The sequence below is a fragment of the Cygnus atratus genome, chromosome 4 (assembly GCF_013377495.2).
Source record: "Cygnus atratus isolate AKBS03 ecotype Queensland, Australia chromosome 4, CAtr_DNAZoo_HiC_assembly, whole genome shotgun sequence".
Lineage (NCBI taxonomy): Eukaryota > Metazoa > Chordata > Aves > Anseriformes > Anatidae > Cygnus > Cygnus atratus.
Genome location: NC_066365.1, coordinates 18,416,987 through 18,435,098, shown reverse-complemented (window position 1 = coordinate 18,435,098; position 18,112 = coordinate 18,416,987). Strand labels below are relative to the sequence as shown.

The window sequence follows — 18,112 nt, the reverse complement described above, 5'->3', positions numbered from 1 at the left end:
GTAAATTCTGTACTGTGATACAGTACAGAAAGTTCAAGTTCATGTGGTATGCTCCAGGAGTCAGAAGTATCACTGACAAGCCTTGAAGAAGAAAAATCCAGTCATCACAACCTCACTAGTCAACTGTAATAATGCTACAATAAGTGCTACTAGCAAAAACACTCATTTGTGCTTGTCAGGCTCTCTCTCCATCAAGCCTGAAACTTCTACTGCATTAAAAACCAGTTTCATAACATTGCTCCATCACAGCTTGATCACCTACTATACTGACAATTCATTATCCAGTCACAAATTGAAAGACCACCTTACAAACGTATTTAATAAACTGCATTTTTGAGAAGATATAATTCTGCTTATGTTTACTTACAAGAGGAGTTATTTAGATGTTGGTCACGAAGCGTGTGAAGTTCTCCTAACAGTTTATCCATTTTTTGCTTTTTACCCTGCAACATCCGCATCTTGTTAAAAAGCTGTGCCTTCTCATCTGACAGGTGTTCTGACACCGAAGAGTTTCGGCTTTGTGAAATCTCTCTGGTAAGTGAAAGACTTTCTGCTTGCCTTCTATTGTCTGGCACAGACTGTGTCTAAAAAGAGTAACTTCGTTTTATTCAAAGTACCAAGCAAAAAAAGCCAAATAAGTTGTTAGAAACAAAAAGCCCTCTTATAGGCTTGCTAGGCTCAACAGCAGAACAAAGAACATTATAATAAAGTGAAAATGATACTGAAAACAGTCTCATGATATCCCAATTATGTACTAAATTTATATATCATTATACAGCAATATTGAAATTATTTCTTTGGACTTCCATGGAGAACTGAGAGACAGAAAGGACAGATCAGTCTTAGATAACCCTTAGGAACACAACGATGCTGAGTTTTCAGATTTGGAAGAACCCTAATTACTCCACCAGTAGGTGAATACAAATACGTAAGACAAGCATTTAAATTAATGTTCAAAATAATAAGAAAAACAGACAATGGTAGAACTTAAAGCACAATGCAAGGACTGACCTGAGAATCATGCAGCTGGTTATGAAAGCGTTGAATTAAGTCATTTAATTCTTCATTCAGTTCTGATGTGAGACTTACTCCTGAAACACTACCTGTAGTCTCTGTTACAACTGGGCATGAACATAAAGGAGGAAAAACGTTAGTGCTTGTTTACAGCAAAGAAATAAAGGCCATTTGATGAAAATGCTTGGTTTAACAAGCATTACAATATTGTACCTTTTAAAACAGCAGCAATTACTTTTAATGCTGTGGCCTTCCCACCAACTTCAACTTTGAAAGATTATTCCCCTTACAAGTCAACTTACAGCTCCTTCACGAAAAGGATATACAAAAAAGACTATAAATTTGATCTCTGTTTTGCAAAAAAAGGTCAGCAAAGTGAATATAACCAAATTGCTTAGGGTTGATGGAAACATTGTTTGTAAAAAACAATTACTAATATTAAATTAATTCTCTTACCCAGTAGAGCTAAATTAAGAATATTGCATTTAATTTACTTCCTTAAAATATTAAACAGCACACCAAGCCTTCATCTTGATTTAAATTGCAACTTTTACAGTTGCAAACAGTTTCAAGGTTTCATCCTTGAAAAACCTTTACGGAAGAAAAAACATAAATGTTTTCCTCCTTGAAAGCTCAGACACGAACAGTACTAAGATATGGAACTGACAGTTCAGAGGCTCAAACAACTCCTGCTTTCTCTCCAAATATAAATCAATACTTCATCAGAAAATCAAGCATAAATATTTATTTTTCCCCATAGATCATGACTTTATTATCTGCTCTGGTCACAATAAAGTTCCACTATTCTCAAATATAAAAACATTTAGCAAGTTATTTTGCCCTACACTGAATTTGAATCTTTCTATTTTCTGCCCTGCAATTCTGGTATATTTTACAACTTTAAGTCAACACAAATAGCAGTAAGAAACTTATTAAGAGTGACATCACTGGAAATACTACACAAATAAAAACAACACCAGAAAATAAAAAAGAATGAGGTCCTAATTTATCGTAAGCAATCCTATTTTCTACCCACTTTGTGAGTAGAGCTTTGTGTATTTTGAGGAAAGTGGAGAGAGAAGATTCCACCACAGATCTACTGCAGTACAGCACATAAGAGAAAAATAGTTACTGGGAGCCATTTTAGAAAGAAGCAAGAAAATCCCTTTAAAGTGGCTTGCTACTTCTGCTCCTGTGGTAGCTTTCTGCAAGCTCTCTACCAGCTTCTCTGCTTCTCTTCCTACACTAAAATTTAATTTTCTTAGCTAGTTCTACACCTTCTTTCCCATAGCGTATCTAATCAAGGACAGGAAAAGAGAACAGAAAGAGGAGCTCATCAGAACATGGAAACTTGGACTTTTCATAAAATACAGATATCAATGCTTGTATTTCCTACAAATTAAGCTATATTGAATACAAAAACCAACTGTAATAAGAACTGCTATTCCACATAGCCCTCTAATGAAGCCTAATGACAGCTTTTATGGGGAAGAGGCACAGAACAGTAACGCGGTCTGAACATGAAGTTACTCAGTGGAAAAACATCATTCCCTAGGACTGCACACAACTCTGATCTACCTCATTTCCAAGGAAAACTGAACAGGATTTGTGGAGAGGTAGAGGAAGGGTGACATGCAAAAAAAAAAAAATCTTCATATTATAAGCTAAAAGGACTAACCTGCAACAAAGAACAACATAAGATAACTCACATGTCAATGGCGCTTACACCAAGTATGACCTTTTAGAATTGAACATTTGAGAAAACAAACAACTTTGCTGGCAACCTTTAAGTACATAACAGAGAAGTCTCTGTCCTAAAGACAGCTTTTAAAAACCTGGGAGTGTATGAAGGCTGACTAGAAGAATGCTTTTCAGCTGAAGGTTGATAACATAATGGTGGTACGCTATTATGAGAGCCACCTCAAAATACACAGGGCAATGAATTTTAGAGTTCTAGTTCCGTATTTGCTTATGTACTCCTTTAGCAACTTCCTCCTTTTATTGAATAAACCCTTTGTCTATCAATGGCTATTAAACTGTCAAGCAACTACCCATTAAAAAAAAAGCAAAACAAAAACAGAAACAATAAAATAAAATAAAAACCTCAGACTGCAAACTGCCTATGGCCAAGATGCAGCAAGGGAGAACACCCTCTACATGCCCTGCTCCAATTTTCCTCAAATGCCTGGTATATTGAGTGATACAAGAGGCAGACTCCTAATCTGACCTGGTAGTGCAATTCTTAGGGAAAAACAACACGCATTTAGAATTTTACAAGTAAACCACCAAAATCAACTGCATGGTTTTTAATTGACACATCATTTTACAATATTAGTCATTTTTTTCATAAATAGAAGCCTTGCAGTAAGATTTTAAAGATTATAAAAAATGTATTCCACAATTCCAGCTTTAATGATTTCATCTGCATGCTAACACAGCTATGACAGATACTGTCATTCCACATACCAGAATCATCCATGACAGCAATCGCTTGCTCTGCTTTATGCTGCAAAGCAAGAAGAGCTGCCTGTCTTCCTTGAAGAGCCTTCAATTGTTCCTGCTGTTGTAGCATCCTTTTTAATAAATCATGCTGCTTCTTCAAGTTTTCCAGCTCCTCCTTAGCTTCCTGTTGAGGATCTCTGGCCTGAAAGATACAGAAGAGCACTGCCATAACGACAATGACTTACTTGGAAAGTAGCACTGCTTTCAAAAGCAGGACTTAAATAGAATCAAACAGCCTGGTGTGAGTGAAATGGGCTACCTGAAAGATGAAACCTTTTCAGTCTAGGAATTTTAAACATAACAGGAAGAAAACTGTACCACCAAGATATGCCTACCACTCCTGGGGTAAAGTTTTCTTTAGAAATCCAGTCAGCCACCTAGCACATCCCAGAGACTAACCCAAGCATCCCTCCATCCTTTGGATCATAAAATTCACAGCAGAGTACATACATTTATAAGATTACTAAAGCTAAGCAACATAAGGTATTATATGTAACTCCATGATACTATGCAAGATCTAGATTGATTTACTAACCTAAAATCCCTACATTTTCACCAGAAAATTTTGTGTATTTATTCTTCTCTAACCTATTTCCCCGCCTATGGCAGGGGGGTTGGAGTTAGATAACCTTTAAGGTCCCTTCCAACCCAAGCCAATCTGTGATTCTATTGCACACTACATTTTTGCAACAGATGCTAAACTACCCCAGACTTTGGCAAACCAATTTCAAGACAAGACATGCACAAATCCCTCTCTATTTTCAGCCATATAGAAATAAACTGAAGGAATGAAAGCATGTTGTACAGTTAAAATACATTAGGAAAAAAGTTACTTTCCTCTTACTATCCTAATTAATAACTGGAAATTTGCCTCTTTTTTTTCCAGGAATTATCAGCGAATTAAGTATTTCAGGAAGACATCCCACAGGTAAAGATCCTGCTCCTGTTTAAGTTTGATTATCACACTATGCAGATAAAAACATGGAAAATTTTGCCTCTTTTTTCTTAGTAATATTCTCTTCAAATATTTATGAATTGCTGTCTTAAAAGCATCATCATCTCTCCACATAGTGCTGAGTTCCTGAAATACAAAATTCTCTAAATGCTAAACAAACTCTCAGTGCTGAAAGTCAGAATAGGTATTTCATTAACAGGTTCTGGCTACCACGGAACACAGCTTCCCAGCAGGTAAGGGAGAATACATCTCGAATTCTCAGCTTCTCAGAGAAGCATCACTAAAACATGCGCTGCAACTGGCACTAAACTTTCCTGCTAAGTTTTTATCTTGAGTGTATAAAGCAGAGTAGAGGCACAATGAAATCAACATGGAAAGGAATGGAGGGAAGAAAGGAAAAAACTCTGGGTCTCTTGAGTCTCACACACCTAATTAATAACCTAAGCTTTGATCTATGAAGTACCAGATTTGCCTGTGTTCATTAAAAAACAAACTTTTCAAGTTTAGGTCTACGATTAAAATGATAAGCTTGACAAAACATTTGAATGTTTGATTTATGAAAAATGCCTATTTTATTCTTTTAATCAGAAGAAAAGACAAAGGTGTAGAAAAGCTAGAAATATATCAAATTCTAGACTCCAAGACATTCTGGCCTTCAACTTCCAACCAGAGATTTTTATAAAAAGCTGTTACAAAACACATGGAACAACTGACATCTAACCGCCCAATTCATTTTTTCCCCCAAATTCCTAAAATTACTTTAACAAGTGTCTGGAAGTCCAATTTACAATATGCTTTCCTTGAAAGAGAACAGAAAATTTGGAAGGGTCATCTATCACTCCATCAGAACACCTTTTGTACAGCTGATGTAGTTAGTTAGATGTTACAGGTATTATTTTCTCTACCAGTATGGACACTTGAGAAGAGAATGCTGTCAAACATCAAAGAAAACAACTCTAAGTAAAGAAAATGAATTCAGTGAAAAGACAGCTAGATACAGATAAGCTGGGCAAATGGAAACATTCAACAATAAGTAACAAATACATTTGAAGCAGGTTAACAGGGACAAAAATAAAATCAGCATGTATAAATCATATTTCTGAGGCTAAAATAATATTTTGAGGTGTACCTTAGAAGACAATCCATGTTTTTGGCTATTAATTCTACGAGGCCAGATCTCCCTGTCATTCAGAGCAGCTCTGTCACTTTTCTCTTTAGGGCTTGCTCTAACATCAGTGTCTGTAACCTGTTCTTGTAAAGCTGAATTCCCCAGTTTGTCCTCAATGCAGGGCCAAAAGCTCAAACTAAAAGATACCTCCTTTATTAAATAATTAGTATGTTAGATTTTGTACTCCGGCTTAGCATACATTTTTAAGCTGCAAACCAACCTGCTTGTATCTTGTCATATACTGAAAACTACCACCAAATAAAATCTACTAAAGAGCAAAGATATTTTTAGTCATTCTTACAACGTGTAACAATGAAACTCCACATAGCAATCAACTTCACAAGAGCAGAAGCATTCATTCTGCATATATTTAAACTGCATATAAAGAGAAATCAGCTGCAAAATGAAGCCAAATGGAAAACTAGAACTCCTTTTGCAAAGATGAAGAAAAATGCACGTTTATATTAATACCTCTTGAAATCCGTTTTTTTCCCACTTTTTTTTAAATTAAATTTTATAAAGTTAAAAATACTTATTCCGTGTCTGTAGTTGTACTTCTTTACGGCAACAAAAATTATTTCAGAACATAATTACAAAGATCCCTTAAGATCTTAACTGTTGTTTTACGTCTAAGCACTTCAGTTCTTACCATTTGTAGAGCACTGAGTACTAACCGGGTACAAGAGCACCAGCTATTATTTTTCCTCAGTGCATTGGAAGACATAGAACACAGGACAGCACTTTCACTTGTCTACTACAAGAGCTGCTTGTGATATAGAGGTTTTATAGATAGGAAAGATGGTGGTCTGTGCATTTCAGGATTAATTCAGAAAACATTTTCTAACAGGTGCCCATCTCTCTTAAAAAAAAAGAGAAACTTCTGTGTTTGGCCAGTATTTCTACCATGTGACTAGGAAACTGTTTGACCAATGGCCCACTCATCACTCATTTATAACCCTCTCATCCCTACCCAACACCAGTAAGTTTTCCCACCAACAGAAAAACTTAGAGGTGAAAAGTCACACAGAAAACTATTCCTTCCTACATCAGTTCCGTGCATACCTTTACCGAAATACACATTTAACCCTTCAATCTCCTTTGAACAAAGATTAAAGAAAAATTATCAAGAGATATTGTTGTGACAGAAGTGTTATTTTTTAAATTCATATTGAAGAAAGTCCCACGTGCACGTATACCTCCTGAACAGAAGGTTAGGGGATTTAATATTTTTGAATTGAACTGCAGATCATATCACTGTCACAACAATCAGGAGGAAAAAACAAAATAAAACCCACACGAGCCTTCACTTCTAGCACTTTAATTACTAAATTACTAAAAAGCAGCTTACCATGGTATCTGAAGCCTCAGACTGCACATCAGTGTTTAGCGATGTGCTCTCACCTACAGAACCAGATCTCACAGCTGAAGCTATAGTCCGAACATCCTCCTCCTCATTTTCTCTAGCCTGAAATATTTCAGCGGCATAAATCAAGAGCTATACAAATGGGGTGGTAAAAATGAATTATGGAAGGTACTACACCTCAAAAACCAACAGCCCCAGTAGCACCATCAAAACAGCAACAGTCAACTCCTTATAATAATCAAGTCTTACAGTGCAGAAACAAATATATTATGTTCTCAAACTTACAAGCATCTTTTGCAAAAATTTCAGATAGGATTTCTCCTGCTCTTTAAGGTGATCTATAAGGTGTGATAAACGCTCAACATTGGCCGATCTTTCATTTTTCTCTACAAGATCATCCCGCATGGAGCTGGCCTTAGCAATATAGTCGCGAATTTGAACTAGTCTGCTCACAATCTGTAAAGACACTGAAATTACTGAATGCATTCAGCTACAGCTGTAAGGTCTGTAATGCACACAACATGGTGACAGCAACAGTAAAGTAGCAGCAATAGGGTGACATACTGTACTTCCAATCATTTAACCACTTACATAAATGTGCTTATAAGTCAAAAGCCTTTATAACGAGAATATATGCATGCATGAAGTGCTGAAGCACAAGGCTTCTTGTCGACATAGCCTTAACAGAATTGAGCTGATACTACTAACATATGAAAATACTGAACTACGAGACTATCTCCTGGAACTGTGTAACAGAGAACCAACTTCTATGATGAAAATTAATTTTTTTTAAGACTGTAATAAGTGTACAGTAAGTTCTAATGGACAATACTTTAAACTTGGTTTCATCTTTTCCTCAGGTTGCCTTGTAGAACAGTATTTAATAATAAGTACATCCAATAAAAGTTTAACTACAACAGTTATACTGGAAATTTAGAAAGATGCACGGAAAAGTAATAGGGTCATTAAAACCTTTTGAAGAGCGCTTATTCTGTAGACCTTACAGGCTAAACAGTACCTGGCTGCTATCCATAGCTGGTTCTCCTCTTCCATCTTCTTGAACAGAGAGTTGACAATTCTGCAAGAAATCCTTGCTTAGAGCAGCTTCAAACAACTCTTTACATTGCAACGGTATCCCGCTTTCCTTTTTTTGGGAATCTGACGCAGGACCTTTGCTTTTGTTAGTGTTTATCTGCAGTGACAAGAAGTTGAATGGTTTTTTGTTTTCATTAAGTTGACGTTTGTTGTTAGCAGCCGTTGCCCTGCCTTGAGAATCACTTCCAATGCTTCTCTATAAACAAACAAAACAAAGAACAATTGCTTTATTTTTTCTCCAATATATTCTCAGCTCTGATTAGTTTCACTAATCAAGACAGTGCCAGTGGTTTCTGTCATAGTTTTCAGAAAGCATCCCACCCTCCCAGAACAGCTGAGAAGCAGAAGGGCTCTGCAGTCCCACACAGAGCTTAGCTCCTCAACCTTGCTGTGGCCTCCACCTTTGCTAAAATGAATGGCATCCTACTTCTCCAGGTATTTGAGAGAATAATAAAAACAAACAAGAATAGCATAAGCTTGCAGAATATGATCTCATACTTCAGCTTTTCTTCAAAAACTTCTGAACACCAACTTGTTCCAATAACATACATTTCTGGAAGCAGCTCTGCCGGTTTTTATAGTCTAAGTCAAAACAATGAATCAGATTTGAAAGATAATCTTCACAACCCAAACAAGTTAACAGCAAGCTTTAGCAACGATTAACAAGCCTCTATTCTGAAACTGTTAGCACAAATTTATCGCTTCGTTGCCAGTGAGATAATCCCTCACTTCCCATTGTTTTGGGCAAGGGAAGGCTGAATATGCCAATATTCCCAAAGAAGCAGTTATGGCTCAAGAATTCATGATGCACCTTTCGCTGTACTACAGAGCAGCAGTTCTTAATGCTGCTCTTCTGCTTAATCCACAAGGATAGCAGTGGTCAGAATCACAAACTATGCCACTTGAAGAACATACTTTCAAATAAGATAACAGACATTTTCAAGTGGCAGACAAGTATGACGAGTAATAAATACTGATTTAAGGACACAGGCATTTGTTAATAATTGAGACAAAGTAAAGACTGTTGGCATACCCTCAGGCATAGAAAAGCCATGGCCCTCAACTTTCCAGCTTCCTCAAGTTCAGAACTGGAACTGTGATTTGGCTCCCACAGAACATGAGATTTTTTTTTTAATCTAAGTTGCTTATGAGAGCTTTCTTAATTCATTTGTTGAATTATCAAGAGATAGCTGAACAAATTTTGTAGTCACATTTACAGTGGAAGCTGGTATTCACACAAACCTGATCCAGATCACTGAAGTTTATTCTTTGTTTAAGTCTTTCTAGTTCAGCCTGCTCTGGAACAGACATCTGGGTCATGTATCGTGCATGAGGAAAACTATGAGGAGTCCTGGTCTTCCGTCGTCCCATTCCAGGTGAAGATTCTGGAGATATATCATTAGTAAGCCTCGTTTCAGTATCCCCACCAAGCTTCTTCTTGTTTTTTTCTGATGATCTGTTTGCTTTTTTCTGTTGACTTCCCCAGTCCTTAAAGCAAAGGAAATGAAAGGAAGTAGTAGTCATATTTACTTTCTGTCTGTGTGGATAGCAAATGTTTAATGCAGTGAAAGGGATTTTACTTCTCTTTTAAAAGTAAAAAAAAGAGCGATACCAAAACATGCACTGCTACTAAAATTCCTAGAGCAAATGTCACATTACAAAGTATCATTTTCTCCATTGCTTAAATTCAGAATAGCTTGTCCGGAAATTTTAAACTTTTATCATCTCGCTATGCATTTAATTAGCTTACAATAAAGCTAAAAATGTCTCTCTTCTTTGGCAAAGACTCTTAAGCAGTTTAGAACTTTTGAAATTGAGAAGTTTTCACTTCTAATGATAGCTAACATGCTTTTCTGCCTAGCTATTTTATTTTACACAAAATGCTTCCCATAAACACATCTACATTTTTCACAACCTCTGAATTATACACATTGCTCACTCCTGTCTACCTCACTTACTTAGATTTCACGGTTTTGTAGATACTTACCTGAAAAGCTGTACTGAAAAGACTTAGGTTTTTCCATTGTTGCCTGCGTAACAGAATCTACTTATTAATTTTAACATACAGCATAAAACGACAACCGAGAGCTAAGGTGAAGTATACCGTGTTGTTCAGCCGGTCATCAAGGCTCTCATTGCTCCAGCTGGGCAAGTCCTGATCATTCATGCCTTCTTCAAATGGACCGCCTCCTGTTGCCATGATAAGCACCCACTAAAAAGAATCTAAAAGAAATAGTTGAGAGGAACAGGCTACATTAAAATCCGTTCATATAGAATATTTTACATTGAGATCTCTAATCTGAGGTGACAACTACATATCTGTAATAAAATGAAAACACAAAGTTGTTTTAGGAAACTAAAACCCCTATAACTAAAAATGTAACAGTGAGAAGAACACAGATACTGGCATTAAAAATTAATCAAGAAGCTGTGCGAGGGGAGTGTTGGTTTTATGTGCTTGCATACATTTTGCTCAGCTTTATATTATTTTACACCCCTTTTGCTTTTCCTTTTAAATCATTGCTCTTAGGAAGTAAACAATGGTTGAGGATCTTAATATTCCTCACTTTAAAAGTACACTGCAGAGAGCTTGCAAAGACCACTCTGGGATTCATCTAGCCTGCACTTTCAGGTCCACAGTGGTGTCTATTCGATACTCAACCTCCAAAGTCACCTCCTGTATGTCGAAGTTCTCCATTTGTTTCAACATTAAGAAGCTGACAGAGTACCGAAGGCAATACATGTCGATACAATACATAGAAAATGGACATCAACAGGAAGTCTGTTATGTTCTTTACTACAGGTTAAGTTATTTAAGCTAGTAGTGCCATGCCACTGACATAATAGCGTCTAGTTAAAGAAATGGTTCTCGTAGAGCTTTGCTGTTCTCATTAACAGTCTCATTCCGTACAGCATAAGCAACCTATACCTTAGGAATTCTCACATTCACTACTAGTTTTGACACAAATAGTAATTTTAAAAATTGTTAAAGCTGAAAGGTCAGAAACAAAGTATTCCTTTGTAGCACAAAAATTAGATTACCCTGCTCAACAGGAGGCAGAATACATAGCTGTACGTACCATCAGGCTGCAACAAGAGCTGTGTATCCTAACTGCTGCTCACACAGGTCCACTGCTCATAGCTACAAACTTGCTCCTCATAACAGCTTTATAACACAAAGTTCTTTACAGAGGTAGAAGAGAAACCATCTTGTAAATACTTTCTCCGGGAGGGTTTAACTACAATATTAGCCCATGATCATTGTTTTATCTTTAACTGAAAAATGCAGAAAATTGACTGTTCATTTCTAAGCATTTTTCTACATCCTATCTAGTAGGAATTTTCACACCGAGACTTCACAGCATGCAGCTGAAGAAATCACCTAAAACTCAAAATTTTAAGAAGTATCTAAGAAACATCTTTATAATCAGTTCCAGGATGCAGGGGGGGGGGGAGAAGCTGACATTTAAAAGGCCGTACTAGTACACCTATGTCATTTACATATATAGTATTTCACCAAAATCACAGCGTACAGCAAACGACAGTAGGTGGAATTGCACGAAGCAGTATTTGTATGCAAACACACCTTATTACTGCTACACCATTTAGAAAACGGGATCTACAAGGTACGCTCATTCCACCACAACCACCTCTCTACTTGGCAGTGGATCAACCTCAGTCATGCTAACACACTTCAGGACTATTCTGCTTCTGCACCCACAATCAGAATCACAATACCCATATAATTACCGCCTGCTACTTTGGAAAGTGGCAATCTGAGCCCCACTGTGCTTGCACACCCATTCATATCCCTTCTTTGTCCCAAGGCAAGCGTTCACAAGTCCAAGCAACCAGAGGGCACCACCTATAAACTAGTCCAGCCAACAAACAAACCAAACAAGCAAAAACCCCGGATGAACATTTAAGTGGATCAGTTCCCCAGTCTGGCTAGTCATACGGCTCTAAAAGCTCTAGCTGTAGGCTCCGGGAAAGCAAATAAAAACCATGCCATCAGTAAGAGCAAAACCGAGACAGATCTATACAAACACACCTTCTGTGCCACTTTCATCCAGGGGAACTGTCAGATTAATTTAGAAAATAAAAACACGATGCCCTTCCACAGTGTGTTTGTTTACACACGGAGGTGCAACTATCCTACAAAAAGTTCACAGAGAAACTCCTCCACCAACTCAAGGTAAATTTGACAAGCCCTCAAAGCAAAAACATAGTTATCAATTTAGCTTATTTTAGCAACAGCTGTTTTATAAAAACTTTCTCCAGTTACAGAAGGCCTGTTCAGCTGTGCAGATGTGCAAGACCCGACATTTCCACTGGCACTCCAACCTGCCCTACACCGCTAAGCATAACGAGTTCATCTTGACAAGCTCAGAGACCATCTGGGTTTACAGTCAGATTCAGTAAGCCGTTTCCTCATAATACTCTTATATAATTCTACTGAAACTGTAGCAAAGGCGATTTTTCCTACCTTCCATGCAAAAACAATAAGTGGCAATATTTTTCTACACATAATACAAATAAACGTTCACATTTATGTCATTTAAAATTTCCACAAAAGCTATTTTCACCTACCCTTGTTCTAAGAATTTCTAATCAATTGTGAAGTAAATTCACTACCACAGATGCAATATTCTGAACAGTCTTCTCAAATAAGAACCCCGGGCATATGCCAACGTATTCTACTAAATACAGCTCAAAAATAACAGTAACCCGATTACTTTCAGCAAGTGAATTTTAAGAAAAATATATTAACAGAACCGTGTCCTTCTCAGACGGCAAGTCTCTAAGCATTCATATTTTGTTCTTCATGTTTCCGAATAAGTTATATTCGAATGGGCTTATGATCACTGAGCTACATTATTTTCTCTCTTCACCTCAGTTATAATAACATGGAAGCTCAGCCAGCGTTCTTCTTGGAAATGAAACTCACATAAGCAGCTGTGCTTTTTATCCCTCACACTTCACTGATTTGTGGTTTGCCTTACTTTACATTTCACCAGCCGGACGAAATCCTCTTACAAAAGCTCTGGTGCCCTCCCATCATTCTATTTCTGCATCCAGCAACCCATTCGCAGTCTTAGCTCCTTGCACATTAGGGAATCTGTACAAAAGCTGCGCTTGAGCATGTGCATACTGCCTTACAGTAATTATCAGGAACTTGAAAAAAAACACCTCTCAAGTACATTTACTACAGTAATAATAAGGTAACATGGAAGATCACGGTCAAAACTTTTACCTGTCAGAGCATTTACACGATTAGGATCACACACATTTTGTGCATGCTACAGCAATATAAAAATTGCTTAGAAGTATCACAAGAGATACTAATATAGTAAAGATACAAATTTAGAATTTTTTTTTTTTTTCAGTATTTTTATCTACAACAGATCTGCTGGCATGTTCTCCCAACAGCACTCATCCCAACTGCAATACCCCCGAAAAGCCCTTCATTTTGGAACTTTGGAAAGAAAAAGGTTAACAGCAAAACCCAACAGTTATAATAAAAATCCCTCACAGGGCCACACAGACCGAAGCCGGCCGCACACCCGGCTTTAAATTTAGCTCCTCGGCGAGCCTGAGCTCACCAAACTCCCGCACAGCCCCTCCAAGCTCACGGCACGGCCAAGCGGCAGCAGCCGAGGGAGAAGCCCCCCGAGCCCTCACCCGGCCCTCACCCAGCCCCGGAGCAGCGCAGCCTGCGGCAGCCCGGGGCCCGCCCCGCGGCCTCCTCCCGCCGCCGGGCAGCGCGGAGCGGGCGGCCCCCGCCTGGCCCCGCAGCCTCACCCCGCGGCGGAGGGGTGGCGGCCCGGGCCCGGTCGCTCCTCCAGCCCCGGCCGCGGGTGTCGCCTTCCAGCAGCGGGGAGGAGCGGCGGGCTCCGGAGCGCGGCGCTGCCCGCGGGCCTCACAACCCGGCCCCAACCGCCGCCGCCGCCGCCATCTTGGAGGCGCCGCCACGGTGCGGGAGGCGGGCGCGGCGGATGGATACGCACCGTTGCTGTAGTAACGCGGCTGGAAGGTGGCCTTCCGCGATGCGGGTGCGCCGCCCGGGACTGGCTACGTGACGTCAGGGCGCGGAGGACGGAGTTTCCCGCGCTTCTGCGCGCCTCTGGGCGGAGAGTCCTGCGCAGCGCGGTGGAAGGGCGGGAGGGCTGAAACTCCAAGTCCCAGCGTGCACCGCGCGAGGAGAGCGCGCCCGCGCCTGGGCTATCTGGCCGCAACGCCTCCTGGGAGATGTAGTTTTCCAGTCAGGACGGCACTCAGCGCGGTGGCGGGGTTAGCGGGAGCTGGCTTGGGGCTGCCTGTGAAGCGTCGGGCTCGTTTTGGTTCTAAAATAAAACATGAAAACAGTGATGAAGTCTGTAAATGATTTTTCCTAACTGGAGGAAGACTAGTAAAATCACGACGTCAAAACCATGAGCCACGGATGAGGTCCAGAGCCTTTATTTAAGGCAGTACCGACTCACACAGCGTTGTGTTCGTTTGATCTCTGGGAATTCCCAGCTAAAAATAGAGCAGGGAAAGCAGGGAAAGGTGGAGGTCATTTTAGTCTGTTTGATGTCGTTTTCTACTTTTTCTGCATTGCAACTGTACACGCTTAGCGACTTGCTTTAGGGCTTGGAGTTTACAGGTCTGGGTTCTTAGAACTTTGCTGAGGAAAAGAAAATAGGAAAAAAAAAAAAAACAGGATTTTTTACAATGGCTTTTTTTTTTTTTTGTGGTAGTATTCATGCCGTCATTTACTGTTACCCTCTGATCACCCAGCTGGCCAATAAATCTGTAGCTTCAAGTTCTCATTATCAGTCCTCCAGTGCCTGGACTTGCATAATGCAGTCCGGATTTTCCATTTCTTTTTCTGAGAAGCTGATATGATTTGTATTTCAGTCATCGTGGGCGGGAGTGTGTGTCCAATTGTCAGAACAGGAAAAATAAGCTACCATTTTCAGGATATACATTATGCTGAGCTCCAAAACAGAAACATTAAGTATCTGAGTAAAGCTCCAGGTTCATGGTGCGCTAGAGGCATTCTGCTGATACCACCTGGAAGTAGAGTTAAATTCCCAGTCATTAATACTTGTGCCAATGTTTTTTGCTCCAGCAAAAATATAGATGGCACATTAATCTCTCTCTAAGTCAGAAAGGGAACAAAATCACTGGAAAAATCTGTGAAACAAAAATACTTCAATAAAAATATTTTTGTTTTCTCCAGCAAATGCCCTGGCATCAAAGGAATAGCTCTGGACAGCACCAAATGTGTGTGGAAGGTGAGCATAAGCCCATCAGTCATCACAGCATTATGCTCACATTTCTACAATTGCGGCATGACTATATCCAGAAGTGAAATCACTTTAATGAGATTCTACAACAACTTTCTGGACACTCTACGTGTAAGGAATAGATATTATTCATCTGCATTGCAGCTCTGCCGCTTATTTATCAGCTTTTTGAAGTTATAATTGCAACTTATTAGTTATAATGTTAGAGTATTATAAACGTTATATATAGTATATATAATATAGTGTATATAGTGTTATAAAAGTTATAACATCCTTTTATCCTGGCCTCAGGTACCATGTCTGGATATTCAGCACAGTATTGGCAATCCTGTTGGCAGGATGCTATTGTCACAGTGGCATACCTCTCACTGCCCAGCAGGTGGAAGCAGAATTTAAGAGGAAAAAAAATGCCTTAATACAATGACTACAATCGTTTTTGTCACTGTGGTTTATCCTTAAAATACAGCTCCTTCTTTGTTTCTTGAAAAAAAAAAAAAAGTCTTACATAAAAATATAATATGCTGTTAAGGATAACCAATAAATTAAATAGATATTAGAATGTTTTAGTAACGATGTCTTTACTGTAGTCTTCTATGTATCATAACTGTGTATTTTCTCATCCTTAATATAGGATGTCATATATTGGTAGTATGTCTCTTCTAGGAGCTTAAATTATCATCACTCTGATTCCCACTTGACATTTGGAGAATGATTTTTTTTCTTCTTTTTATTTTGCTGTCCCTCTTCTGGAATTGGCTGCAAATTTGTTACTATATAAAAAATAGAAATTAAAAAAATAATTAAAAAGGTGCTTCAAATAAATAAAACAGTACCAGCTCCTCAATACCATTTTTTATTGTGTGTGGTAGACTAAAAAAGGGTGCAATAAGGAACCTTAGATCTGCAAGAGGCATTATTGTAGATGGTTTTCTACTACTGTTATAAAATAACATCTCAGGATTTGGGAAAAACTGTGAGCCAAAACAATATGGCTTAAAGAATGTCTTGTTAATTAAAAAATAAACATACCTTTTGGGGGAAGTCCCATGTCAACGCTAATGAGCTTCTAGACTGACAGTAACTAATTCCTCCTACAAAGATCTCTGCTATAAGTGCTGCCATCAGCAGACATACTAATGAATGCACCCTCACAGAAACTGAACGGATTATCTTTTGAGATAGTTCAATTTAATTAGTATTGAAAGCTATGTCAGAGACATGATGATTTTTCCTTGTGCATCTGCTGGCCTTATCTTGTTAATTTTACTTTATTATTTCGGGCTGAAGGAAAAGAAAGCCAAAAAAAACAATAATAATAACAATAAACACAGGCATATGAAGACTAGAGACAAAAAGAAGTGAAGGTTTAAAGTTTAACTGAGACTGCAGAGATGTGAGAAGCTGGGGAGAAAGATTTTTAAGGGCACTGAAACAAAAGCAGTAATTAACACAGCATTTGAGTAATAGTAGTAATTGTTAGCTTCTTTGCTGATTTGTTGCAAAGATGCTTTTGCTGCAAAAATGTAACTGACCAAAAATGTTTAGACTACCATAATATGGCTACAGAGCATCTATCAGGCCACCAAACTAAAGTTTTTTGTTTGATTTGATTTGTTTTTTGTTTTTGCATAACATTACATTGGAAAGATGTTTTCCTCTTAAGGCAATAGCAAAGAGTTTTGAGTTGATTTATACAGGAAGATAAAGTGTCTGTTTATCCCTATGGGACCTGATAATATATTAAGCAGGCATAAGGCAGAGGCATTGGCATTTAAAATCCCAAAAACAAGCATTAGGCTAGCCAAGGATTAGACAATTCATTACTGGTGAAGAAGAAAGCAAGTTTTGGTGATCCACATAATAACCATCAGAAGCAATAAAGGAAAAAGTAACTGGCAGTTACAAAACTAGCTAAAATAGCTAACCTGGTTGGACCTTGGAAAAACACCCGCATGTTGGCTGAAGAATTGACAGGATCCCCATTGTAAACCTTCACCAAATCTGTAAGGATGGAGAAGGTAATCCACTTGATACTGCTGTTATCTCAGCACTCTGTAATATTTGCTGTTATGCACATTCCAAGTGTTCTAGCAAAATGCTAGTGACTGAGATCATGCTTAGGTGCAAAAAGTGACAAGGTGGAGGCACAAGGCATAACCGGTTTGGTTTTATTAAACATGCTCATTTCACACAACCAAAACACATCAGGAGAACCACTGTTTCTCTGTAGCTCTAGGACCATAAGTATTTTCATTGTCCACTTTGAAGAGCCCATTTTGAAGACATTTTAGAGGAGGTCTCTATAACACAGAAGATAGCAAGGTCATAAATTACTATTCCACTCCTAATTTCAGATACAGTTTCACAAACAGCCTACAGATCCAGTGTTTAATCTGAATTTCCCTTTTTGTTTGTTGTTTAGTTTAATATTGCATTTGATACACTGCACTCTTAGTTATATAGTCTAATCTTTTTTTTTCTTTTTTCTTTTTTTTTTTCTGTTTCCAGTTCAGTAGCACCATCTTCAGTTTATTCCTTGGCTGACAAAAGCAGTCCAAAAAGAAACAAAAAATACTTCAGTTATTCTGAAATGGCAGATTTGGGTTAAACAGGCATATCTGCAGATTCCTCAGAAAAGTGAGTAGCAACAACTTGTAATTCATAATATATGGGATGGTCATTGTATATTATCACATTGTCTAGGCACTTCCACATTATTTAGA

The 18,112-nt window shown here is 38.4% G+C and overlaps 1 protein-coding gene across 25 annotated transcripts in view; it reads right to left on the bottom strand.

Annotated features, from left to right (window-relative positions):
• Nucleotides 1-14,352, bottom strand: part of PCM1 (pericentriolar material 1) — a 42,288-nt gene extending 27,936 nt beyond the window's left edge. For 5 of the 25 annotated variants that reach the window (XM_050710408.1, XM_050710409.1, XM_035541754.2 and 2 more), the window contains exons 1-8: nucleotides 13,900-14,086; nucleotides 10,202-10,320; nucleotides 9,340-9,585; nucleotides 8,021-8,293; nucleotides 7,288-7,458; nucleotides 3,481-3,658; nucleotides 1,012-1,121; nucleotides 368-584 (exon numbers count right to left, since the gene is read on the bottom strand). In XM_050710408.1, coding sequence (XP_050566365.1) covers nucleotides 368-584; nucleotides 1,012-1,121; nucleotides 3,481-3,658; nucleotides 7,288-7,458; nucleotides 8,021-8,293; nucleotides 9,340-9,585; nucleotides 10,202-10,297 — 1,291 coding nt within the window. In that variant the 5' untranslated portion in view covers nucleotides 10,298-10,320; nucleotides 13,900-14,086. Of the gene's footprint in view, nucleotides 1-367; nucleotides 585-1,011; nucleotides 1,122-3,480; nucleotides 3,659-6,987; nucleotides 7,105-7,287; nucleotides 7,459-8,020; nucleotides 8,294-9,339; nucleotides 9,586-10,201; nucleotides 10,321-13,899 lie in introns of all 25 variants that reach the window. The other 20 variants (XM_050710410.1, XM_035541843.2, XM_035541877.2 and 17 more) reach the window with 12 other exon arrangements.
• Nucleotides 14,353-18,112: the final 3,760 nt, after the last annotated feature.